The sequence below is a fragment of the Triticum aestivum genome, chromosome 2D (genome assembly GCF_018294505.1).
Source record: "Triticum aestivum cultivar Chinese Spring chromosome 2D, IWGSC CS RefSeq v2.1, whole genome shotgun sequence".
Classification (NCBI taxonomy): domain Eukaryota; kingdom Viridiplantae; phylum Streptophyta; class Magnoliopsida; order Poales; family Poaceae; genus Triticum; species Triticum aestivum.
This window is the reverse complement of record NC_057799.1, coordinates 9,942,264-9,968,361: the sequence shown is the minus strand read 5'-3', so window position 1 is coordinate 9,968,361 and position 26,098 is coordinate 9,942,264. Positions and strand designations below refer to the sequence as shown.

At 46.0% G+C, this 26,098-nt stretch overlaps 1 protein-coding gene and 1 non-coding gene across 2 annotated transcripts; one reads left to right on the top strand and one right to left on the bottom strand.

Moving 5' to 3' along the window:
- Positions 1-16,843: 16,843 nt before the first annotated feature.
- Positions 16,844-18,194, bottom strand: LOC123051035 (photosystem II D2 protein-like). The gene has a single exon (XM_044473784.1). The coding sequence runs from the start codon at positions 18,080-18,082 to the stop codon at positions 17,021-17,023; it is 1,062 nt and encodes a 353-aa protein (XP_044329719.1). The 5' UTR covers positions 18,083-18,194; the 3' UTR covers positions 16,844-17,020.
- Positions 18,195-19,113: 919 nt separating this feature from the next.
- On the top strand, positions 19,114-19,202 carry TRNAS-GCU (transfer RNA serine (anticodon GCU)). The gene has a single exon. It is a non-coding gene; the product is annotated as a tRNA-Ser (tRNA).
- The last annotated feature ends 6,896 nt before the right edge of the window (positions 19,203-26,098 follow it).

The window sequence follows — 26,098 nt, the reverse complement described above, 5'->3', positions numbered from 1 at the left end:
CCGTAGAAAAACCACAGCCAGCGAGGCAGGCCCCTCCGAGGCCAAAAACAGCACCAGCAAGCTCCGGCGCAATAGACACAAACGTCGAAGCAATGGCGATAACACCGATGACACTACGGTTCACGCCGGATTCAGCGGCTCCATGTCCGGCCAGCGGAAGATGCCCTACATAAGGAACAACGAGGGACCATCCAGCTTGGACCGCATACTCGACCATCCGTGCCAGATACATGGCACCCCAGACAAACAAGCCAATCATACCAACAGGGATTGTTGGGTTTTTAAACAGGCTGGCAAATTAAATGTCGAGAATAAGGAAAAGGGATCACAAAGTGAGGACGACGACGAAGAGCCCCGGCAGCCGAACACTAGGGGGCAGAAGAAATTTCCCTCTCAAGTCAAAACGGTGAACATGATATACGCTACACACATCCCCAAAAGGGAGCGCAAGCGCGCACTCAGGGACGTCTATGCGGTAGAGCCAGTCGCCCCAAAGTTCAATCCATGGTCGTCATTCCCGATCACCTTTGATCGTCGAGATCATCCAACTAGTATCCGTCATGGCGGTTTGGCCGCATTGTTCATCGACCCAATCATCGACGGATTTCACCTGACACGAGTCCTCATGGATGGTGGTAGCAGCCTCAACCTGCTCTATCAGGATACAATACGTAAAAAGCGCATTAATCCCTCATGAATTAAGCCTACGAAAATTACCTTTAAAGGAGTCATACGAGGCGTAGAGGCCCGTTGTACGGGCTCAATCACGCTGGAGGTGCTCTTGGGTTCCCCGGATAACTTCCGAAGCGAAGAGCTAATCTTCGATATCGTCACTGCTCGGACAAACCGCGTTTGCTATATTCAACGCGGTGCCACACTATGCTTATCTCAAGGTCAAGACGCCCGGTCCACGTGGCGTCATAACAGTCAACAGAAACACGGAACGCTCCCTCCAAACAGAGGAGCACACCGCCACCCTAGCAGCAGAGGTACGGAGCGGCCTTCTCAAGCAGCGCCATAATCCGGCTGCCGAGCCCCTGGACACCATTAAGAGGGTCCACACCACACTGCAACAGGACGGCGCGGCCCATCAAGATCTCGATTAGCAATTCAGCCTCCGTCCCAGTCCCAATGAGGTAGTGGCATTCGTACCACGCGTACATAATTACGCACTCAAAATTCCATGGGCATCGACGGAGGCACAAGCTAGCCTGGGATCTACAGTTCGGCTAGACCAATCCCGGACTCACATATAACTTTAATATTTCTGTTTTTTTGTTCAGGTTTCTTTTATGCGGGCCTCCTTCGAGGGCCTGATTACTGGTCCTGTCAAAGGATAAATACACCGGATTGGCACGGAGCACAGGCGTACAGGGGAAGCTCTAGAGGTCAATTCAATGATTACTCTACCCGTTTTCACGACCCACACGCGGCTCGCCTTTGGTTGTGGCATGTCAAATAGCCGGTTGCTTATTGCACTATTTTGTATCAATGTGCTTTGACGCATTAATCCAACTATAATGGAAACAGTTCATGGTCCAAGTTCAAAGGCCCCAGATACTATCTCTGTTCTCCTTCTGTTTTCCTTTACTTACTTATTTTCTAGCACTCGTACATTTCTTGTACGTTTCATATTCGCCAGGGGCTCCTCATCGCCCCATAACACGGCAGCAAAGTCCCAACACTTCTCATAGAGAAGTTCGGCACCCCGAATTTAGCATTATATGCATTGGCTCCGAATCATGTCTTTGGTCAATAGTTGGGTTGCCTGGCTCCTATGCTTGCTACCCTACGTTCCGCTACATCGGCTAGGGTAGTAAAGGGAGAACTACTGCGATTGTGCCCTGGTCTAAACCGGATGAGCACCTCAGTAGAGAAAGCCGAAAACTGACTGTCATGATGCGGCGAGAGCCGGTCAGCTGTTCGAGGGTTACAAATCGCTGGAGATTTTTTCCGCATTATGCGAAGGATCGGTACTTCCCAATCAAACGCTGACAGCACCCTGGTTCATAAACCAGGGGCCGCGCCCATGTTTTATTATAAAACTCCTATGGCTAAGTGAGGGCGTTTAAGCCGCATAGTGTGATTGCCTGGTTCGTTGCGCTAAACAACTCCTTGAATGACCATATAATTGGATCAAGATTGTTTAGATTCCATCCCGAACACCTCCGTACTACCTACGTGAGGGCAGAAGCCGACGACTGGCCAACCCTCAAATTCCATACACCACGGCCGCACAGGAGGAAACAATCAAAACATAACAAACATTATATTACAAACCAACTTTGTTTCAATCATACAAAGCAAGGACAACACGAATGTATTCATTCAAAAATAATGTCCTGCCCGCACTGCGCTGCTGCAAGTCGAGACCCTTCTAGGACATCCGCAAAATATCGCTCGGGTGTGCGGTGCTCCTTGCCCTCTGGCGGCCCTCTGGCCACATCGACGGCGTTCATCTTCGCCCACCACATCTTGCAATGGGCAAAGGCCATGCGGGCACCTTCGATGCAGACTGACCGCTTGACGGTGTCCAGCCGCGGATAGGTTTCCACCAGCCGCTTCACAAGTCCGAAGTAGCTGTCGGGCATAGCTTCGGCTGGCCACAGCCGGATTATCAAATCCTTCATGGGTAGCTCGACCACCCTATGCAGCTCCACCAGCTGTTTTAGCTGGTCGGTGAAGGGCACCGGATGCTCTGGCATAGCGTACTGCGACCAGAACAACTTCTCCGTGCAGCTCCCTTCTCTGGCTCGGAAGAACTCCGCAACATCGGACACGCTACGTGGTAGGTCCGCAAACACCCCTGGGCAACTCCGAATCCGGGTTAGTAAAAGGTACTTCCTCTCCGCATACTTGCTTTGCATATTACATGCCTTACCCGCGGTGACATTCTGGGCCACCTGGATCTCCTGGGGAGCATCTCGGGCCTCATTCTGTGCGGCCTCCACGCTCTGGTGAGCCTTGGTAAGTTCGGTCTCTTGAACCAACGCCTCGTGCTCCAAGGCTTCGCACTTCTTCACCGCGTCCTGGAGCTCCTGCTGGACCTCGTTGACACGGGCCTTGAGTTTCTTGCGGGCGGTTGCTGCTGGACAGCCTTCTCCTCGGCTTCGCCCAGGGCCTTTTTTAGGGCCTCGACCTCGGTCGCGGCTCCTACACAAATTATGACACTACGGTCAATATACACCGCTTATTCTTTTGGAATACACAACAAGTCGTCACTCACCTTGCTTCTCCTGGAGCCGAATCTTCACCTCGCTGAGCTCCTTCTCGGTCTGCTCCAGCCTCTACTTTAGCTCAGAGACTTCGGCAGCATGCGATGTCGCGGCCAATAGTGACGCCTGCTTATTCATACATATTAAGTTAGTCTCCTATAACAAAGGCTTGATCCTCTGTCCGGTTCTTCTTGCCGAACACCGGACAGTGTCTCAGGCGCTACTATCTACATGGTTTTTTTTTCTCTTTCTACGTCACTTACCTCAAAACCTGTCAACAGGTTGCTGCAGGCTTCGTTCAGTCCACTCTTGGCGGACTGAACCTTCTCGATCACCGCACCCATAAGGACAAGGTGCTCGTCCACAAGGGAGGCGCCTCGTAGCGCCTCCATTAGGTTATCTGGTGCCCCTGGTTGGACAGGGGCCACCGGTGGAATCGGCGCACCCCCTCCTTTGAAGGGAGCTGCTCGCCCGACTCTGGAGCCATATGGGTCTCTGGAATAGTATTCGAAAGAGGGACAAACTGAATACGGCCCCCTCCGCCAGTCTCCATGGGGATCTGCTCCCCCATGCGTCCGGCAGCGGACGTCTCGCCTTGTGGCGCCTCCCAGACAGTGTTCGGGGCTCTTCCCCGGGTCGGAGCGGTCCTCCGGGACAACACCTCGGTGTCGTCCCAGGCCCCGGGGGAATAAGCGGGCGGCGACGACATGCTGGCCATTTCTGCCGGATCCAACGAACCTCCAGATGAGGATCGCTGGATATGGCCACAGGCCGGATTGCAATAGTATAGTTAACCATATCAAGACGATAAAGAGAAAAAGCCGGATGTACGGGCATTATGAGTCATGAAACTTACGATGCGGCCTGAGGCTTAGTGCGAGGGCGTCGTTCTGGACTGCTGTCGACCTCCCACGCGGTGTTGACCGCTAGGGCGCCCTTCCCCTTCTTGGGCCTTTCCGCCTCCAGATGCGCGGAAGCCGCCCTCTTCTTCTTCTTCCCCTCCTCAGGGGGAGGGTTCTCCTCCTCCTCCTCCTCTTCCTCGTCGTCGTCCTCCTCAGGGACGGAGGAATGGGTCTCTTTGTCTCCGGACGTTACGTCCGAAGTACCCTTGTGGCGGGGGCCCCTTTTGGCCCCCTTGGCCTTCTTCTTGGCCTTCTTCTCCGGCGCTTTGTAGGGCGCCGACACCAGCATCTTCGCCAGACATGGGATGACTGGTTCTTCAGGCAGCGGAGCCGGACACTGGATCCTCTTCGCCCTCTCCATCCAATCCTGAAAAAGAAAATGCTAAAAGCTCAAACACTATCCTCGAAACAAACAAGTAGGGGATACGCTAAAATAGAATACCTCGCTGGCGAGGTGTTTAATATCGTGCCCGCGGTCGGAATATGTGGCCGGCGGTTTCTCGTTGCCCTTAAAGAGCAACTTCCAGGCACCTTCATGAGTAGTCTCGAAGAGCCTCACCAGGGTTTGGTCCTTCTTCGGATTGAACTCCCACTGAGGGCGGCTTTGGCGCTGGCACGGGAGAATCCGACGAACTAGCATCACCTGGATTACGTCAACAAGCTTGACGTTCTTGGTTACCATGCTTTGAACGCGCGTCTGAAGCGCTATCATCTCGTCAGGTGAACACCAGTCCGGACTCTTCTCGACCCAGGAGGTGAGTCGCATGGGAGCTCCGGAGCGGAATTCGGCAACTGCGGCCCAGGTGGTGCTGCGTTGTTCCGTGATGTAGAACCACTGTTTCTGTCACTCCTTTACTGTGTCCACAAAAGTGCCTTTGGGCCAGGAGACGTTGGACAGCTTACTCACCATGGCTCCTCCGCATTCCGCATGCTGGCCGTCCACCACCTGCGGCTTCACGTTGAAGACTTTGACCCACAACCCGAAGTGGGGTTGATGCGGAGGAAGGCCTCACACACGACGATAAACGCCTAAATGTTGAGGAAGGAGTTCGGGGACAGATCATGGAAATCTATCCCGTAATAATACATCAGCCCGCGGACGAAAGGGTGGAGAGGGAACCTTAGCCCGCAGAAGAAATGAGGAATGAAAACCACCCTCTCGTTGGGTTTTGGCGTGGGGACGACATGCCCCTCGGCCGGTAGACGGTGGGCGATTTTCTTCGCCAAGTATCCGGCTGCCCGAAGCTCAGTAATGTCCTCCTCCTTGACGGAGGAGACCATCCACTTGCCCTGACCTCCGGATCCGGACATGGTTGAGTGCTAGCTTGAGTGGAGAGGAGATGAGAGCTTGGGCACTGGAGCTCAAGATTGGAAGGGCGGAGATAGAGAAGGCGTGGGAGAAGAAGAGGGAATCCTTATCCCCTTATAAAGGCAGTGAATATTAAATGCCTCCCCACTCACCTCAGAACTCGCCTATTCCCAAGGGCTATGTAAATGGCACGGTTGGGTTACCCATGCCCGTATTGATGAGAATCCCTCAATAAGGGCACACGATCTCTGCTTTGACAAGACGTGCCAATGGCAACTGCGTCTTGAAACATGGAACGGCGGACACCAAACGGTCCGAAATTATGACCGAGCTAGCGTGATGTCATGTTGTACAAAGGTGTCAGCAGATTGGACTTGTGCAAGTATAATATTCTCTCCGCGGTTGTGTGCAGTGCGTGTCACAAGTCCGGATACTATCATCACGTCCGAAGACTATCTTGGAGTTTGGAAAAAAGAGAACCCGCCTTGCAATGCCGAAGACAATCTGCGCGCCGGACTCCTCGTCATTGAAGCCAGGTTCAGGGGCTACTGAGGGAGTCCTGGACTAAGGGGTCCTCGGACGTCCGGCCTGTTATCCATGGGCCGGACTGATGGGTTGTGAAGACATGAAGGCCGAAGACTGTACCCGTGTCCGGATTGGACTCTCTTTGGCGTGGAAGGCAAGCTTGGCAACCAACTATGAAGATTCCTTCTATGTAACCGAACCCATGTAACCCTAGGTCCCCCCGGTGTCTATATAAACCGGAGGGGTTAGTCTGGAAAGGATATACTCATTACCATAGTCATACAGGCTAGACTTCTAGGGTTTTAGCCATTACGATCTCGTGGTAGATCAACTTTTGTAACACTCATATTCATCAAGATCAATCAAGCAGGAAGTAGGGTATTACCTCCATAGAGAGGGCCCGAACCTGGGTAAACATTGTGTCCCCCGTCTCCTGTTACCATCGACCTTAGACGCACAGTTCGGGACCCCCTACCCGAGATCCGCCGGTTTTGACACCGACAAGGGGGTCGAGGGTCGGGAAATAGGGTAGAGGGTCGTGGATCGTCCGAGATGACGAGGGTCGAGGATCGCCGAGGGGTGGAGAGGTTGCCTAGCTAGTGTCAAAGTATTGAAGAAATCCACGGCTTCATCATTAGCCGGAAGTAACCAGGGCATGATGGTATGAAGTTGTGCAAAGTAATTCTGGAACGGAGTCCCGGATAGGATAATTCGCCTTTTTATACGAAGTTATGCAAAGGCCTTCCAAATAGCGATATTCGGAAGGCTCTTGCTGAACTTTTTACGAAAAAGCGAATTATCCTATCTGGGACTCCGTTCCAGAACAACTTTGCAGAACTTCGTACCATCATGCGCCTGTTACTTTCACCTAATGATGAAGACATGGTTTTGTTGAATCCTTTGACACTATACAAACGTGACATGAGGGGGTCGAGGGTCAGGAAATAGGGTACGTAGAGGGTCGTGGATTGCCGAGCGGTCGAGGGTCGAGGGTCTGCCAATGTGCACAAGTTGATCCAAACCTTAGAAGCGCTAACGAGGCCACCCAAATTTACCAAGTTAAAAGAGCGTTGTCGTCGAGGCCACCCCGAACCCTTGAAGCGTTGCCGAGGCCACCCCAAATCCTAGAGAAGCTTCGAGGCCACTAATATGATTCCTTGTTGTGATTAGCTAGCTAGGTCTACGTCTGCCACTCTGGACATCGAACCAGAGACATTGAACTGGCCAGACCGTTCAAGGACTTGGTTCTTCGGGGTTGGCGGAACCTTGGACCCTGTATCAAGGAAGTGCGTTTGGACGAACGAGCAACTGCGAATACCCGTCACGAAGCTTCAGGACTATATCGCCGCAGCGCAGGAAGGGACGTTCGTTCCAGACAAAGAGAACGAGGAGCTCACAATGGCCCTCGGGAATCCTGAGCACCCTGGACGGACACGAGGCACGCCAGGCTCTGTTCCGTGGAAGGTTGGGTTTCCGGACGCATGCGGTTACAAATGCCAGGAGAGGAGGAGGAAAGTGGAGCATACCCAACCGTAGAAGCTGCACGCAAGGGTACAAGCTCTAGAGAAACGAGAAGCAGTTCACAGCAAGCGACCTGCCGAAGCTACCCCTGAAGCTACCCTGCCATCTCAGCGGAGAAGCAGCATGGCTTCCACCGAGCTGCTTCAGCTGGAGCCTGTCTTCACGGCTCCTGCTAGCTACCCCATGGATGCTATCACGGAGTCTCAACATTGCCACATTATGACGCAATGGCAGAACTTCAAAGACAGGCGGCTGCTGGCTCTGTTCGACCTCCTGAACCCGGCACAACTTTTCACTGCCGTCCAATTCCAGAAGGATATGCTAGGGTGACGGTGGACGAAATAACGGAGGGATTTGAGGAGCTCGAGCTTGACCACCCTACCGGTGAAGGAGACACTCGGCTGGGTTCTGCTTTGAAGAATCCATGCCTATGGCGGAAGGAGCTCATCAACCTTCCGAACTGGACGCCTCCGCCTCCTCCTCCTCCTCCGCGAGTCAAGGCACTCCGCCTCCTCCTCCAGCGAGTGATCAGGGCACTCCACCTCCTTCTCCGGCGCGTGGCGACACTCTGCCTCCTTCTCCTCCTGCGCCGGCGCGTCCGAGCACCCAGCCTCCTCCTTCTCCGCCTCGTTAGCAAGGGCGGAAGAGACCCGCCGCCGCTCCGGCTGCTCTGGCGCGTCGTAGTCCTTCTCCTCCGCCTAGTAAGCAAGGAAAGAAGACAGCCGTAGCCGCTCCGTCTGCTCCGGCGTCTAGCAGTACAGCCAGAGGCAGGAGGCAATATAGATTCGGTCCGTCTCTCAAGCCTCTAGGGACGTTACCATACGAGAGGACCGTGGAGGAAACCGCGAAGATCGTGGAAGCCGAAGTGAGGGACTTCTTTGAAGCGGTGAAAGCAAAGAAACATCCACCTCCAGAGGAGAAGATAGATCTGGTGAAAGCAAAGCGCACTATCGATGCCCTGAAGAAACCACCACCGTCTCCGCCGAAAAACAGCTATGAGCACATTATTGAAAGGTCATATATCGAAGCGGAGCGATCGTGAAGTACTATCAGTGATCGAAGGTTAGCAGAATGATGAGCTGGGAAAAAAATTGCCTAGCTCGGCGAACAAGCGAACCAATCGTGCCCCCGCTCAAGGTGTCTAGCGATATCGTCGCTAATCATCCGGAGATTTTGCCCGGTAACAATCTTGGAGATTACATGCCCGACGATGTACATTATGATACAATGGAGGTGGACGAACACAAATACCATTACGGGAAGCCTCTCGTCAAAGATGAAAGATCTCTAACAATGATGATGCGAAAATTCCATGATTGGTACATGAAAAACTGCAGAGAGTCTGGGGGAAGGATACTTTGGCGCTGAGAGTTAAAGAGGAGCACGACGTCGTTGGAATTGAACTGTTGACTCTTTCATTTGAGGAGTTCTTCCAGTTTTTCAATCAAAAGGCTCTCGATAAATTAATGGTCACTTGCTACTGTTTGTAAGTACTACCATCATTAAGTCTCTATATATAGCTCAGCTCTTTCATTGCATGTATATATGATTATCCTCACTATATTATGCAGATTGAAGATCGTCGAATGCAGAAAAGCAGAAATCTATGATATTGGGTTCATTAACACAAATCTCATAGATGAATTTACGGTTAAATTTCATACCAAAGACACCGAGGCCAACTTGCTCAAATTGTTGCTTCAAAATCAAAACAAAGATAAAATACTCTTTCCTTACAACTTCAAGTGAGTGCTACTGTCTTGTGCATATTCGGTTTCCCTTATTACTTGAGGTTATAGTAATGTAGTTGATGAGTTATGCATGCGTGCGCAGCTTCCACTATATTCTCCTAAAGATCAAGCTTGAGCACGGACTAGTAACCGTCTTAGACTCAAGACGAAAAGATCCCGAGGAATATGCGGACAGGACTAAAATGCTCAAGAAGTAAGTTCAATCGATTATTATCGCACCATATCGGCAACGTTTTGTTCATTTCTTGATATCAAGTAATTATTTTCTTTGTCTCGCAAGGTTTGGAAACTATTCACCGCACAAGCTCCGAGACTGCCGGGGGAGCTGCAATGTACATACCCGGAAGTAAGTACTACTAGGTAGCTAGTTCCGCGCATCTCCAGTTGATTCTAGATACTTTCATCAATGGCATTTATAATGCTTCATTATCAGTTTGATTGACCTCTATTTCTCGTAAATTGCTCTTGGCAGGAACAAGGGAATGATGACTGTGGATACTACGTCGGTGAGTTCATCTACAACGCGACGGCCAAGAATAAGCGGGGCTACTCTAAAAGACAATATGATGTGCGTAAGCAATAATATTCACAATTTTATTTTATTACCATCATTTGTGTTGAGTTTCATTCATACATATGTATTGACCCCCTTCTTCAAATTAGACGTGGCAGATGCGGGATAAACTCCTAGAACAAGATCGCATGAAAGCAATTCAAGAGGAATTGGCGGGATTCTTTCTTGATCATGTCATCAATAAAGCCGGAGAATACCATGTGAAAGTTGAGTTCAAATGTTAGGGGATTGTAAGAGATCTTATATTGTATATATGTAGCCAGTAGCGTCGGATAGATATACGAAAACTTGTTGTTCGACCAATCTCTCAGAGAAGGAGAGGTCGATATCACTTCTCTCTGTATGCATATGTTCATGATGATCTTCTGTACTTAATGGTTTCCTTCATTTGCTTACTAGCTAGTGTGTCGAGTCCTCTTTATACATATAGTACGTAGCGTCGATCAAGCACGGAGATAAGAGAGGACACTTCTCTCTATTAATAATTAGCTACCTAACACAATATATGAAACACCTAAATTAACCCTACAAAACCCCCCAGAACCCCCAACCCCCCCCCCCCCCCCCGTTCAGAAAAAAAACAAAAACCCTAGCCCCTGAACTACTGACGCGTGGTAGCTTATTGGTCCCGGTTGGTGCTACCAACCGGGACAAAAGGCCCCCCTGCCAGGGCAAGCCGCAGCGGCCACATGGAGCCCCATCTGTCCCGGTTGGTATAAGAACCGGGACTAAAGGTTTAGGGCTTTAGTACCGACCCTTTAGTCCCGGTTCTCGAACCGGGACAAATGGGCCTTATGAACCGGGACAAATGGCCCTTTTTCTACTAGTGATGAGACCAACTAATTCACCATTCAGGAAAGGGCTTAGGAGAACAAAGGACTTGTTCTTTCGTATGGTCAAATTCTTGATTGGTAATGGGATGTCCACAAGATTTTGGGAGGATACGTGGTTAGGAGAGACACCTCTAGCCGTACAATATCCCACCCTTCATAACATTGTGCAATGTAAGGAGGACTACGTAGGCACAATTTTCCAAATGATTCCCTTGAATATTCAGTTCAGACGCGCGTTAGTTGGTGAGCGATGGAATGTCTGGATGCACTTGGTTCGGAGATTGATAGATGTTCAATTCTCCGACCAGCCGGATTCGACGCATTGGAAATTAGCTAAAAATTGTGTTTTTACGGTGGAATCCTTCTATATGGATTTGATTAACTCTAGCCCAATCTCAAGATCCTTATATATTTGGAAGATTAAAGTTCCCTTGCGTATTAAATTTTTTATATGGTTGTCGACAAGCAAATAATACTCACCAAGGACAACTTGATCAAGCGGCGATGGGTAGGTAATTCACGTTGTGGTTTTTGTGATCATGATGAAACAATACAACATTTATTCCTTAAATGCCCACTTGCCAAATTGCTTTGGAGAACGATACATATAGCCTTCAACATTAATCCTCCAGTTGACATTGAATCGTTATTTGAAACGTGGTTAGCTGGGGTTCAACATAATACAGCGGCTCGTATTCCGATTGGAATATGTGCGCTTATGTGGGCTATATGGAACTGTAGGAATGATTTGATTTTTAACAGACAACACACTTTAACTTTCTTGCAGGTCATCTTCAAAGGTACCGCATGGATCCGTACGTGGTCCTTACTCACTCCTATGGACTCCAGGGAGCCTTTGGTTACTGGGTGCAACCAGTGGGAAATGGTAGCACGGGCTATATTCAACCGGTTCAAATGGCGGTCACATAATAGGATAGGAGTCTAGGGAGCTTATCCTTCATACTGCCGTACCAGTGCTGATTGCCAGCATGTATTTCTCTTTTATTTAATTTTTTGCTTCGCTCCGCTTGCGAGCTGTAACACTTTTAAGACTTTGTGATACTTTGTGGATTGTTTAATAAGATGGTTGCATGCATCATCATAATGTAGAGGCCGGGGACACACCTCCATTTTAAAAAATAAACACCCCGTATGCAGGGACGCTGGGAGAAGGCATTAGCGAAGCGTGCAGAGGCAGAAATGAATGAGGTGCAGCAGCAAAGGCTGAAGGAGACTGACGAAACTGAACCAGCTCGAGAAAAAACACAACGAGAGCAAGAGACAGTTGAGCTGGACGGCGGGACCCGCAAGTCAGCCAGACCCCCAGCCCCCTGTATTTTTTACTCCACTGATGAACGGGTCATTTGTTAGTGTTGTGGGGTATGCTTGTAAGTGACTGATGTGTGATGAGTAGTCTATAATTATATACACCAGCGTGGGTGACATGTGAGGCATCCTGACAGGGCGATCGATTACCTCCTTCCAGCCCCTTTCTTCCTTGAGTTGTAACCTGACCTGATACTCTGAGACTACCAAGCTGAGTGGTGTGTGCCTGCTGAATTCCCCCACTCTGACTGTGATCTAGTCTATTTTCCATAGTCATTTGCTGCTTTCTTCAGCCCAACACCATTTGCTGTTACCCAAACTGATTGGAACATGAAGGCAACTATATCAGAGATGAAACACGTATCACCCAGAAATCGAGAACTATTTCTTCAGTGCCTGACTGCCTCGTCTTCTCTTGGAATATTGGATATCGTTTTTGCTCATGTGTCTTTCTCCTGTTGATGGTTGAAACTGAAATACATATGAAACACATATCACCAAGAAATTCAGTTCTGAAACAAGCATACCTGAATTCAAGTCGATTTAAGCCATCAGGAACAGAGAGGGGGGTGGGGGGGGGGGGGGGGGTCCTTCTCCCATGTTGGCGACATTGGCGGTGGTGGCCATCTCCCAGTCCCTCGCCGGCCTTCTGACCGTGTCGGTTGACAGTGGCAGCCATTGGGGACAAATCGACGATAATGAAGGTGACCGCTGGGAGCTACCCACAGACCAAGGACCGAAACGGCTCGGTTACCATCAGCTTTGGCAACCTCTACACGGGGAAGTGCGCAAGGTCACCTTGAGGTGTACTATTAACCAACAGGTTCCATCTTGTGAGACATTACTCAGATAAATTCTTCTTGTATTTTCTGTCAATCAAACACAGTGCTAGCCTCTGTTTTCTCAATCTAACAACAAGTGTTGATTTACTGACTAGCACTCTTCTGTCAATAATGACAAAAATTGACTGTACAAGGCCGTCATGAAAATCCACGTGATGGTCATGAAAATCCACGTGATGACGATGGACGATGATCTCTGAAGAAATGCACAAGGTGCAAAAGGTTTCGACCAAAGACTGTACAGAGAAACAGGTTACATACATGTGGCCTGAAAGATTAATAAAGCCAAAGGTGTGGCTACTCCCGAGGGTACCCAGAATGATTGGATTCTCATCATCACTGACCAAGATGAAAGGGCACCGAACTTCTCCATTGAAGTTCACCAAGAAAAAGCCCAAAAACAATTTCCACGGTCAAACTTTGCTAGAGTAGAGTGCAGATATATCCGATGCTAAGTAAAATGTAAAAGGAGACCAAGGCAATACAAAGATAATCAAACATACATGCAATTCTCCGTTGAATGATGATTAATTTGAACCTAGCTACTTCAAATATTAGAAATACTAGTCGATCCTTCTCATGCTCCTTGAACTATTGCCTTGTCATTGTCACATGTTTGGACATTTAGACAAGTATTTATGTGCTCAGTTTAGTCACCCCTGGAGACTTTTCTACTTTGGAAAGAGTCTTATCTGAGACTTGTTTGGCAGAGGACACTTAATCTGTCCAGAGACTGGCGGAGCTACTCACGGGCAAAACCGTGCCGTGGCCCGCCCAGCAAATCAGCACAAAATATTTATATACTAGATATGCCCATTGCCAGTCCACATGGATAGCAGCCCATAGAATCAAAGACAAAGAGGAAACAAACCAAAGTAGCATCATGCTACTTTGTTTTCCCACATTTACCCCATTGTGGAGATCAACGACAGGCCAAGCCTAAACTATGAAGAACGCACAAGGCGCAACCGTTTTCCATTAAAGATTGAACTAGAAAAAAAAAAGCCACACCAACTGATAAGGTTATGAAGAACTGGTTACATGTCCTTTGGAAGGTTATTACTAAAGTTTGTGCCAATGAGTTGCCCCCCTGCTTTCTCCACTAAAGTTTATCTAGAAAAGTTCAAACTACTTCCACGGGAAAATTTGCTAGAGTAGAGTACACATATGTTGGGGACAATTCAGATTCCAAAACTGCTCCACACACGATAAACTTTTGGACGATCTGTGCACGATTAAAGAATCCACCGGCCGTTGCTCCGCTGTGAACAAGATTGCACGGCTGGATTCAATCGTCGGCTGCAAATCGTCCAAATAATGTCGTCTGGGTAGCAATGCTCTTCAGATTCACACATATGTAGTGTAAAGAGTCCAACGACAAAATATTGAATCCTGCTGCAATTTTCCATGCCTCTTCTACTCAGTGTTTCACCCGCCCATCTGTCCCAGTCAAAGTCATCCATGGAGACTTTTCCATTTTGCCTAGAATCTCCATAAGACTTGGCAGTGGCCAGCATACTTAAATTGTCCAGAGACCGGCCAGCACCTTACCTCATTAATGCCAGCCATGGATACAGCCATATCTGCAGTTGCAAGTGAACTCGTGAGCCAGTTCATCTCCATCCTGATGAACAGGTACAACTCCTTGAGCCATGCCCAATCAGAGGAGAAGGTGGTGGAGAGGTTGCAGCACCTCCTGATGAGAGCTAGCACCATCATTGAGGAGGCAGACACGCGATACATAACCAACTTCGGGATGATGATGCACCATCACTACAGCGTGGACAGGGGGAGAACCATGCAGCAGGGCGGACCAGCTCCGAACAAAGCTGCAGGCGATTTCACATGATCTGGGAAGGTGGAACACAAACACATTTGAAAATGTCCGAAAAGAAATAAAAAGATTGAAGAAAGAATTGGAGAAGCTAAGGTCTGATCCGAGCCGGATTGCACCAACACATGTTGAACTAAAGATTAACGAAAAGCTTGTGGAGATGTATCACCGAGAGGAGCTGCTATGGAGGCAGAGGTCCAAGATTGATTGGCTAACCTCAGGGGACAAGAATACCAAAATTTTCCACCTGAGAGCTAGCATCCGCAGAAAGAAAAATATGATCAAGGCATTACAGAATTCGCTAGGGGTGATAAATAATGATCCCGAGGAGTTGAAGGGGCTGGTACATGATTTTTATAAACTCTATACACTAGCGAGGGGGTCAGCAATATGGAGGCAGTCCTTGAAACAGTACCAACCAAGGTGTCAGCCGAGATGAACGAGATGCTAGTGGCTCCTTACACAGCCGATGAGGTAAAGAGTGCACTTTTTCAAATGTTTCCTACAAATTCTACCGGTCCAGATGGCTTTCCGGCTCACTTCTACCAACGCCATTGGATCATTGTGGCCTTGAGGTAACTGAGGCGGTACTAAGGATTGTCAGAGGGGAGGACAATCCGGACTGCATTAATGACATGGTTTTGGTGTTGATCCCGAAGGTAATGAACCCGTCTTTATTGTCTCAATTTAGACCCATAAGTTTATGTAATGTGCTATACAAGATTGCATCCAAAGTTGTGGCAAACAGGCTGAAGCATATTCTACCTGACATCATCTCAGAGGAGCAGTCCGCTTTTTTCCCCGCAAGGCTGATAACTGACAACATAATTAGCGCATATGAATGCCTTCATTTTATGAAATGCAGCAGAGCAAAGGTGAACAGTTACAATGCACATAAGATCGATATGATGAAGGCATATGATCGCCTTGAGTGGGACTATCTTAAGGCGTTGATGTTGAAGTTGGGTTTCACACCATCGTGGGTACAAATTGTGATGAACATGGTGCAGTCAGTTTCATTCTCGGTGCTCTTTAATGGTGAGAGGCTTGACCAATTCACACCTAGCAGAGGCATCCGACAGGGAGATCTGATATCCCCTTATCTCTTCGTAATTGCAGCAGAGGCCTTTCGTGCCTCCGGAAATCCGGTTCTTCATCATCTCAGTTCAAGGGTATCAAGGTGGCTCCAACGGCTTCGGCCATCAACCACCTACTCTTCGCCGATGATAGCCTGCTGCTTTTTAAGGCGAACACTGAAGGGGCTAATGCAGTTTCAAACCTACTGGAAAGCTATTACTTGGCATCAGGTCAGCGTATAAACCATGATAAGTCTTCGATATTTTTCAATCGTGGGTGCCCGCTTGCCACTAGAGATAATGTCAAGAATATTCTGAACTTTCAAAACGAATCTGTTAGTGATAGGTATCTTGCAATTTTTTTCAAGAATTCTTTTTTGCATTTTTAGGTATAAAAAAAAACCATCCTAGTGGATCCGTGTGGTAAGGAAAAACTGGTAATCTATTCCTTCAAAAAAAATCTTGGAGATTATGTAATGCTTACTCTCAAACTTTTTGTTTATACAGTAGTGATATTCTTTGTTTCACTCTTTATCTTTGGATTCTTATCTAATGACCCAGGACGGAATTTGGTTATTTACTAAAATCTCCTTTTGGTGGAGAAGGGTGGATTGTTAGTGTAGATGATTTAGAAGATATAATTGGTGGGCATGTATGGTTGGGTTTTATTTGTGTATTTGGCGGAATTTGGCATATTTTAACCAAACCCTTCGCATGGGCTCGCCGTGCATTTGTATGGTCTGGGGCTAAGGGTCAAATTGGTAATTTTTCTTACATCTCCCCCCCCCCCCAGGGGCCCAGGTATCATATACACCGCCAAAATAAAGAGCCTTGAGTACTAGAAGAAAAGCACCTAGACCTAACAAAATTAAGTGAATACCCAAAATTGTAGTCATTTTATTTCTATCTTTCCAGACATAGCCAAAGAATGGAAAAGATTCCTCAAGAGTCTCGGGTCCCAGAAGCGCGTGGTAAATGCCACCGAAGCCTAAGACTGCGGAGGAAATTAGGTGAAGTACGCCAGATACAAAGTACGGAAAAGTATCTAGAACTTCCCCCCCCTGGCCCTACTCCCCAACCTAGAGTAGCTAAGTGTGGAAGTAAAATCAACCCTTGTTCATACATGGGCTTTTCTGGTACGAAATGGGCCACTTCAAATAGGTTCATTGCTCCGGCCCAGAATACGATTAATCCGGCATGGGCTACATGAGCTCCAAGTAGTTTACCGGACAAATTGATAAGTCTGGCATTCCCAGCCCACCAAGCAAAGCCGGTGGTTTCTTGGTCACGACCAGCTAAAACGAAAGTTCCATTAAAGAGCGTTTCCACGTGGTAGAACCTCCTCAGGGAATATAAGATTTTCATGAGGCTGATCCTGAGCTGCCATCCACGCACGAATACCCTCGTTTAAAAGAATATTTTTGGTGTAGAAAGTCTCAAATTCAGGATCTTCCGCTGCACGGATTTCCTGGGAAACAAAGTCATAGCCACGTAAGTTCAGAGCCAAGCCAACTACGCCAATAGCACTCATCCATAAACCGGTGACGGGTACAAATAGCATAAAGAAATGTAACCAACGTTTATTGGAAAAAGCAACACCAAAGATTTGGGACCAAAAGCGGTTAGCAGTGACCATGGAATAAGTTTCTTCAGCTTGAGTTGGGTTAAAAGCACGGAAGGTATTTGCACCATCACCGTCCTCAAATAGAGTGTTTTCTACGGTCGCTCCATGAATAGCGCATAGCAGAGCCGCACCTAATACTCCGGCAACTCCCATCATATGAAATGGGTTCAACGTCCAATTATGAAATCCTTGGAAGAAAAGGATGAATCGAAATATCGCTGCTACGCCAAAACTCGGCGCAAAGAACCAACCAGATTGCCCCAGTGGATAAATAAGGAATACAGAAACAAAAACAGCAATTGGACCAGAGAATGAGATTGCATTATAAGGCCGCAATTGAACAGACCGAGCAAGTTCAAATTGGCGTAACATGAAACCTATTAGTGCAAAAGACCCGTGGAGAGCTACAAAAGTCCATAGACCGCCTAATTGACACCAACGAGTAAAATATCCTTGTGCTTCGGGCCCCCATAGTAGCAACAAAGAGTGTGCTAAACTATTGGCAGGGGTAGAAACTGCTGCGGTTAAGAAATTACAACCTTCCAAATAGGAACTAGCCAATCCATGGGTATACCAAGAAGTTACAAAAGTTGTCCCTGTAAACCAACCCCCTAAAGCGAAATAAGCACAAGGAAAGAGCAATAGGCCAGACCATCCTACAAAAACAAAACGGTCCCTTCGTAACCAGTCATCCATAGTATCAAATAGATCATTTTCTTCTTTAGGAATTCTACCAAGGGCTATAGTCATAGTGATCCTCCTATTCAATTACTTCAACCATTTCCGAGCACCTCATATCACTTTCCAAGGCATATGATAGTTTTATTATCTGTGGACGATTTCTTTATCGTTCAATGCCCTTTTTCAATGGTCTCGAAGAGAGAAATTTCCCATTTTTATCTATGGAGTCACAGTCACAACCGAGGTCGTGGTAAATCCATGAATTTGATTCGATTTGTTTTTCTTATACTATTTGTTTTTCTTATACTATAGAAATAGAAATAAATTGTTTTTCTTATACTATAGAAAGAAATAAACCTTTGAATTCAGCATTATTCCAAGACTCCTATTTCAAAGTCTATCTTTTAAGGGAAAAATGAAAATAAAAGTAACCCTTCTTTTCCCATTCCCTCTCTATTGCATGGGTGGAAGAACTAAAATAGAGGATTCTGAAAAAAATGGACCTTCGAAATCCAATTTTATGTGTAGCGCAAAGGAGTTGCGATTTCTTCTTATTCCTATAGAACATCTAGTAACAAGAATATGAAATCGTAAATAGCGAAAAATTCTTGTCTTGCGCGGTCTAAGTCTAAGGAAATAAAAAAAATTCGCTTATACAATTTCATCTACATCGAATTTATATATCAGAATAGCGGATAGAGGCATCATTAAAGGAGTCAGGTCTACTTACTTTATGCTTCTTTCCAATTTTATGGTGGATTTGATAAGAACCCTTTTTGCTTTCTTGATAAATAATCGACAAAAAAAGCGTTTTTTTATATAACCTGCTTGTTTTATTATAATTATAACAAGTCCTATATGGAAATGCCCGCTAAAGAGAAAATCTATTTGATTGTCTCTCGGCCAATATCGATTTTTAGAAAGAAAAAACAAGAATTTTCTTCTTTTTTTATTAACATTAAGAAAAAAGAATATAATTAAAATGGAATTGGCAATATAATTTTTATAGACTTTTGAAAGAAAAAAAGGGGTTTTTTTGCAACCGTTATTTCTTATTTCTTGCCTATATCATATCACGGAAACCTTTCGCTTTGGAACGTGGAGAGATGGCTGAGTGGACTAAAGCGGCGGATTGCTAATCCGTTGTACAATTTTTTTTGTACCGAGGGTTCGAATCCCTTTCTTTCTGCTCCCTTGGATCATTTGGGACTTTCGAATTGGAAAGAATTCTGACCCCCGGATTTTCTCATAGATAAATGTACGAAACAAATCCAATAAGAAAAAAAAAACTGAATTTTTACTCCTCGCGTCCAGGATTCCGTCCTGGGTCATTAGATAAGAATCCAAAGATAAAGAGTGAAACAAAGAATATCACTACTGTATAAACAAAAAGTTTGAGAGTAAGCATTACATAATCTCCAAAGGAATAGATTACCAGTTTTTCCTTACCACACGGATCCACTAGGATGGTTTTTTTATACCTAAAAATGCAAAAAAGAATTCTTGAAAAAAATTGCAAGAATTCTTTTATAATAAGCACTCTTATCAATATCAAAAATAGGGTTAGGTGATTAGGTATTGTGTAGGTACCTTTAGGTACCTGCTCAACCTAGGTGCAGGGGAGTAGAAAGGCTGATCCAAATTTATTGCTGTAGCTACCCATTCAATGTAGAAGAATTTAAATTTTAGAATCGAAGGTTCATAATATAAAAATATAAAACTTCTCGGCTTTTACCCATTTTTATATTTTTTTGGAATGAACACATCATTCAATTTGGCATACAGAGTACTAAAGATTTCATCGAAAACTTACAGCAACTTGCCAAACAAAGGCTAATAGAAAAAAGAATAGAGGTATAACAGGCATAATATCCACGATTGGATTGAAAATAGCATAAGCTTCGGGTAATTTGGCAAAGAAAAAACTAGTAGGATAAAGAACAGAATTAAAACAGATACAGGTTAAACTAAGTATATTAGGCATAACAAGCATTTCATTCTTGTAGAGTAAATAATTGGATTTTTCTTGAGTTATTTTTTTAAGGGAAAGAAGGAAAAGGCAGATTCAAAATCTTTTTTCTTCGGACTTTCCCAAACACAAAATACCTCCTTGTATTTGCACTCTCAAATGAGAGTGGAATAAATTCGACTTTCATATAATATCTTAATAGAATTCCATGTAATGATCAATGCATTTTTTGATTCTATATTATCCGCATGTGTAGAATACTAGCAAGAGAATACCTACGAGATCGTGTATGGGAGAAGGTTAGGGGATGGACGGAGAAGCTTTTATCTGCTGCAGAAAAGGAGGTATTGATCAAATCTGTAGCGCAGGCAATACCGGTGTACTCCATGTCATGCTTCCGACTCCCTCGAGGGCTTTGTGAGAGTGTGACTTCTCTGATCAGGCGGTTCCGATGGGGCATCAAGCAAGGAAAACATAAACTGTGTTGGGTTGCATGGGATGTTATGACGAAGCCCAAACACTTGGGAGGGCTTGGCTTCTGTGATCTGGAACTCTTTAACCAAGTGTTGCTGGCAAGGCAGTCGTGGCGGATCCTTCAAAATCCATGATCCTTGAGCGCCAGGATTTTAAAATCCATTTACTTCCCGGAACACACATTATTTGAAGCCACTTTGGGCCCTCATCCTTCCCAGATTTGGAGATCTATTCTTGATGGCAGAGATATAATGGTACATGGTCTTATTAAGAGAATAGGCAATGGAGAAATAACTAATATTTGGTCTGACAATTGGATTCCCAGGGAAAACATGAAACGGCCGCTGACATCTCTCAAGTCTGTGCCTCCAACAAAGGTGTCTGAGTTGATTAATAGCACAACCTCGTCTTGGGATGAGCAACTAGTGCGATCAGTTTTCATCCCTATAGATGCGGAAGCGATCTTGGCTATTCCTCTCTGTACTAGGCAAGTGGAGGACTTTTGGGCATGGAGTGAAGATAGAAGGGGAATCTTTACTGTCAGGTCAGCGTATAAGATGATCCAGCGAGTTAAACTCAGCATGGAGGCATGGTTAGATGGAGAGGAGGGTTCGTCTCACTCTGATTTGGACAACGTGGGATGGGCCAAATTGTGGGGGATCAAGGTCCCATCAAAGCTGAAAAACTTTCTTTGAAGATTGGCACAACACTCTATACCTACAACGGCTCTTTTAAACCATCGCAATATGTCAAACATAGGAGCTTGTCACCTTTGTGGAGCAGAGGATACATAGCGTCATGCCTTGCTGAACTATGCCGTCTCCAGGAGCACTTGGGCGCTGTCTAGGGAGTCGATTGTCGACAACTTGAGTAAGCATTTAGATGATAATGCGAAAACGTGGCTGTTCCCCATGCATGAATCTTTATCGCATGATGACTGCACTGCTTTCGTCATTACTCTTTGGGCACTGTGGGGAGCTCGTCGAAAGGCAATTCACGAGCAATTTTTCCAGAGCCCTTTCTCCATTCATGGCTTTGTCCAGTCTATTTATCGGAGCTGAAATGTTTCGAGAAGAAGTTAGTATAGCAAGTTAACCCACCAGGGACTCAGCAACTACCTTGGATTCGACCACCTGCGGGTATGGCAAAAGTGAACGTGGATTGTCGGCTATCTATATCTATACCTAATATTAAAGGACGAAGCCTTTCATAGTTCTTTATACATCATCTTTTCTATCCGTTGATTTTGTGTTAGTCATAAAGATTGACGGCTGAGATCCTCCCAAAGTCAAATAACAATACTTCTTGGTACGATTCGCCAAGGTGGCTCAGGCCCATGCATATGCAGGGGTCGCTTCCAGTCGTTCAGCCATCACCACGAGCGACCGCATCCCGCGCCTGCCGCAAGAGCCTGACTCCCTCCACGGCCCCACTCTACATGCCGTCACACCGTGCGAAGCCATGCTCGGCGACCTCCGTCTGCAGCTCCAGGGCAAATAGGTCAGGGTGGACGAAGCTCGCAACCGCAAAGCACGCCTAGACCCCTCCAAGAAGCATCATGATGATGTCTGCAGCTCCATGGATGGCGCGTCAACGACGGAGCTGTTCGTCCTTCGTCGTGCACGGAGCAAGACCACTAAGTGAAGTGGGAGGGTGTTTACGGATCGCCCCCTCCACCTCTTCTGCATGGCGGGGCTGGATCCGGCGGCGGTCACCAGGATCTCGGCCTCCTCGCTGCAGCTCGCGAAGCACGAGGGCGCATACCACCGTGGTCCTCCTGAATGACTTCGAATACGAGGCCTACATGTCCAGCTCCCTCTTGTCGCTCCTCACGACTTGGTCGCATTCCACTAAGCCAAGTTCTGCTACATGCCTAGCATGAACCCCGGCGAGCTCCAGATGTGCTCCCGACCTGTGCCTTCACGGCTACACTGCTAGCAAGTTCGCCTCCCTCCTTCCGTCCACGCGTGGAGGAGGTTGTCCTCACGGCACTCGATCGCCCAGATAAGTCCCTGGCCACTTCACGAGCTGTTTCATGAATACTACTCTTCCAAGAAGAAGTTTGATGGGACGTGGGCAGACTTTGCGGTGGTCATGACGATACTGCTTGATGTCCAGTATCAACATGGTAAGCTTCGGTGTCACGGGAGGGGATTGCTGGGGAAACTGGAAGCTTATTTGTTTTTGCACATGAGTGTCTTGACCGGCTTGGAATTGCTGTTGGTGGGAACACAATTTTGTCTGGCTGATGAGTTGCTTCAATCGTTTATGTGTACTAAAGAGTGGAAGAGAGAGCCAAAGAGACGGCATGCGGCACCGGTGACAATATCGCAGAATCTAGAGGGCTGTTCCGCTGTTGTAATGTGATGCCTAAGAATTTTCAACAGGTAGTTGGGATGCTGCTGAATCCCTTCCAGGATCCTCACGAGCTGTGCAGCAAATTCAGGGAGTTGCAGAACAAGCTGCCGAGCAGGTTGTGGAAGCGGAAGAAAAATTAAATAGTATAGAGGATTCTTCTTGGAGTGATGAACTGTATGTGGTGATAAATCTGAATTCCTGACTGTAAATGTTGATTCCAGGAGTAGACAAAAAGGAATTAGAAACACAAGGCATGACCGCATAAAAGGACACTGGACAGAAGGACTGTCTGAGTTTTGATGCTGAGCCGCGCTTCAGGGCGTTCAGCTTCAGTTAAGATTTCTATTCAAACGGCAACCGTAAGTTACAAGGTTGGCGAAGTTTTTATCTGATCTCGACGGAAGAAGGCTCCTTATTTACGCAGAATACAGGAGAAATAACCCCTAAAAAAGTATGTAATAAGAATATAACATAAATAAAGAAACAATCATGTCTAGCTTACCGATCAAATTGATAATAAACGAATACCTCATCTGCGTTTCAACATATGATTTGCTTCATCGCACACAAAAGGCATCACCGGATGATTTGCTCCCTGTATAAGTGCAAGTAAAGGTGAGACTGACAGTCGATGAAGTGAGCACACCGTATCATTCTTACACCCAGAAACCAGTGCTTCAGATCAGGGTCAATAAATAATTCTACAGAGTAAATGACAGCAAGGGCGCATGGTATGATTCAGTAGCAAATTCAAGTTCCAGTTCATGATTTATTTATTCAAACCAACAAGACAAATGGAAGATAAACTTCAGACCATAGTACAGACTGAACTCTGACATTATAGTTGACGAGTCTGGAGTAAACATTGAGTCTGAAATAAAGTTATTACAAATAAACTACAGTCATACCGCATTCAATCCTAATTCACCCAAGTCTTTTAGAAAACGTCTCGCATAAGCATTATAAAGTATACCATCGCTCGCCCGAAAATCCCCGGCATGGATAATGAGAGCCGACCTGCTAAATCTGCTCGACGACAACTTCAATTGCCTGGTCGGTGCCGGCCATGGTTTCTTCCAGACCTGTCGCTGCCATCCACCTTGCTCCTCTTGAATAAAGTCTTCAAGAAGCAAGGGCCATCAGCGAAGAAACTCCTCATTCCCAACAACAGCAGACGAGGCTAAGAACATGCACAAAGAAAGAACAAACAAGCAATGTGAGGAGTTGCAACCGAGAGGATGAAAGAAAAATAAACTCACATCGGGCATGGGAAAAGAAAATACACTCACAAGACGACAACAGGAAGAACAAGTTGTTGTATGGTCACATTGTACATAGTATCATTGTTGTATATTTTTTGCATAGATACAAAAACAATGTACATATAGAGGGGCTCCGTAGATATAGTAATTTTTCATATAAATACAATGATTATGTATGCCTGTTATATGGCGTACAACACAGCCATGTACTTATGTATTGTGATAGCATACTGTGTTTGTGAAATGCGAGCGGCAGACAATCTGAGTGGTTTTCTTCTTATTCGGCATGAAGTTACAATGGATGAATATTCTGTAGATTGATTTGAATCACTGTACAGATGACCCATCAGTCAGTGGGAGTTCACTTGCGGGGCTTTTAGTTTCAATGGTGCAAACATGTACTAATATACTTCCATTCATAATTGCATTTTAGAACAAGACAAAAACGAATGTTTGTTCTATACGAGAAGGCCAATTTGGCTCCCGGGCTCAGCTGCACCCGCTCAGACGAAAAAAATCAAAACAAATATTAAAAAAATTCAGAAAAAATTCCAAGTTTTTTTTGTATGGTAGATAATTTGATGCGTGAGGTTTGCCATAAATTTCAACTCTTTTGGACATTTGAGCAGCTCTCTGCAAAAAAGACAAAATCGGGGTCTGTAAAAAAGTTTATTGTTTACGAACTGTTTTGACCCGATTTGTCTTTTTTGCCGAGTGCTTATCAGATATCCAAATGAGTTGAAATTTAGAGCAGACCGCACGCATCAAATTATCTACCACACAAAAAAAATTGAATTTTTTGAATTTTTCTAGTATTGTTTTGAATTTTTTTCTGAGCGGGAACATCTGAGCCCGGGCTCAGATGCGGATTTTCGGTTCTATACCAGCTATTTTGGTCATGTGCATCAATTAATTTGTGGTTGTCTCCTCTCCTGCGGCCCATTGTTAACAATTCTCCTTTTGCTAGGACAAAACTACATTCACTATATTATGAATGTGAGTTGGTGGTCGGCGGCGGTGACTGTGTCACACATTCTCATTTGCCGTGGATATTTTAATCATACAAAAATGGAAGCATATCAAAGTTATTTGTAGGCAGCTTTTTTCTTTATTCAAACCAATCTTGGTAGGAAAAACATCCTCGGGTTCAAATCCAATATAAAAACCATCCAATAGATATTTACTGAGTTGAAGATGAGAATGAGGTGGATTAGGGAGACAAGTGACCGGAGCAATATAACACGCCGATGACATACATAGCCGAGGGACGTATAGAAGGGAGGAGGTATATGATGACTTGATTTCTTGTGGCCTAGGACGGGAGAGATACATTATGGAATGGAAGGAGCAGATCAAGGAAGCAAAAAGGAGAAAGGAGACGTGTCAGTAAGGAGAAGTTAATATGTGATCTTCACTTAACTCATAATTCCAAATAACTATTGTATTTAAGATATCATTGCACTGGGTGCATAACATTCAGATATATGGTCATTGATATAGTTTGCCGATCGTGGATCTGCTCACTTCGGGTTTTTCTTTTACTCGCCTACATGTAGCTTTGGTCTTATATGACTTTGCTATCTGGCGTGTTTTTGTGTGTGCGTGTGTTGGTGTTGGTTGTGTGCATCGTAGCTATGCAGAGGCCGGATGTGTGCTCTTTGGGTTTGTATCCTCTTGATGCTCCTCTTTGAGCCAATAAAATCCATGCTTTATCGAAAAAAACATTCAGATATATAAAGGTACAAGAAAAATGATTTAAGAGGAAACAAAATCAACAATGCCATATGATTTGCACGAGGATTCAAAATGTATATGTTTCACATAATTATTGTTGAACTACTAGAATATGTATGCCTCCGTTGCAACGCACGGACATTTTTGCTAGTATATGCTTAAGCATTAACGAAGTAACACTGATTTATTTAGCGCGACATTGCTCAGAACACTATAGCGCACTATTTTATTCCCGTGGAACAGACACACACCCATGGTAAGTAGCATAGTGATTGCACCAGAGACCAG

Coding starts and splice junctions, on each gene's coding strand:
- LOC123051035 (XM_044473784.1), bottom strand. CDS start 18,082: ATGACTATAGCCCTTGGTAGAATTCCTAAAGAAGAAAATGATCTATTT.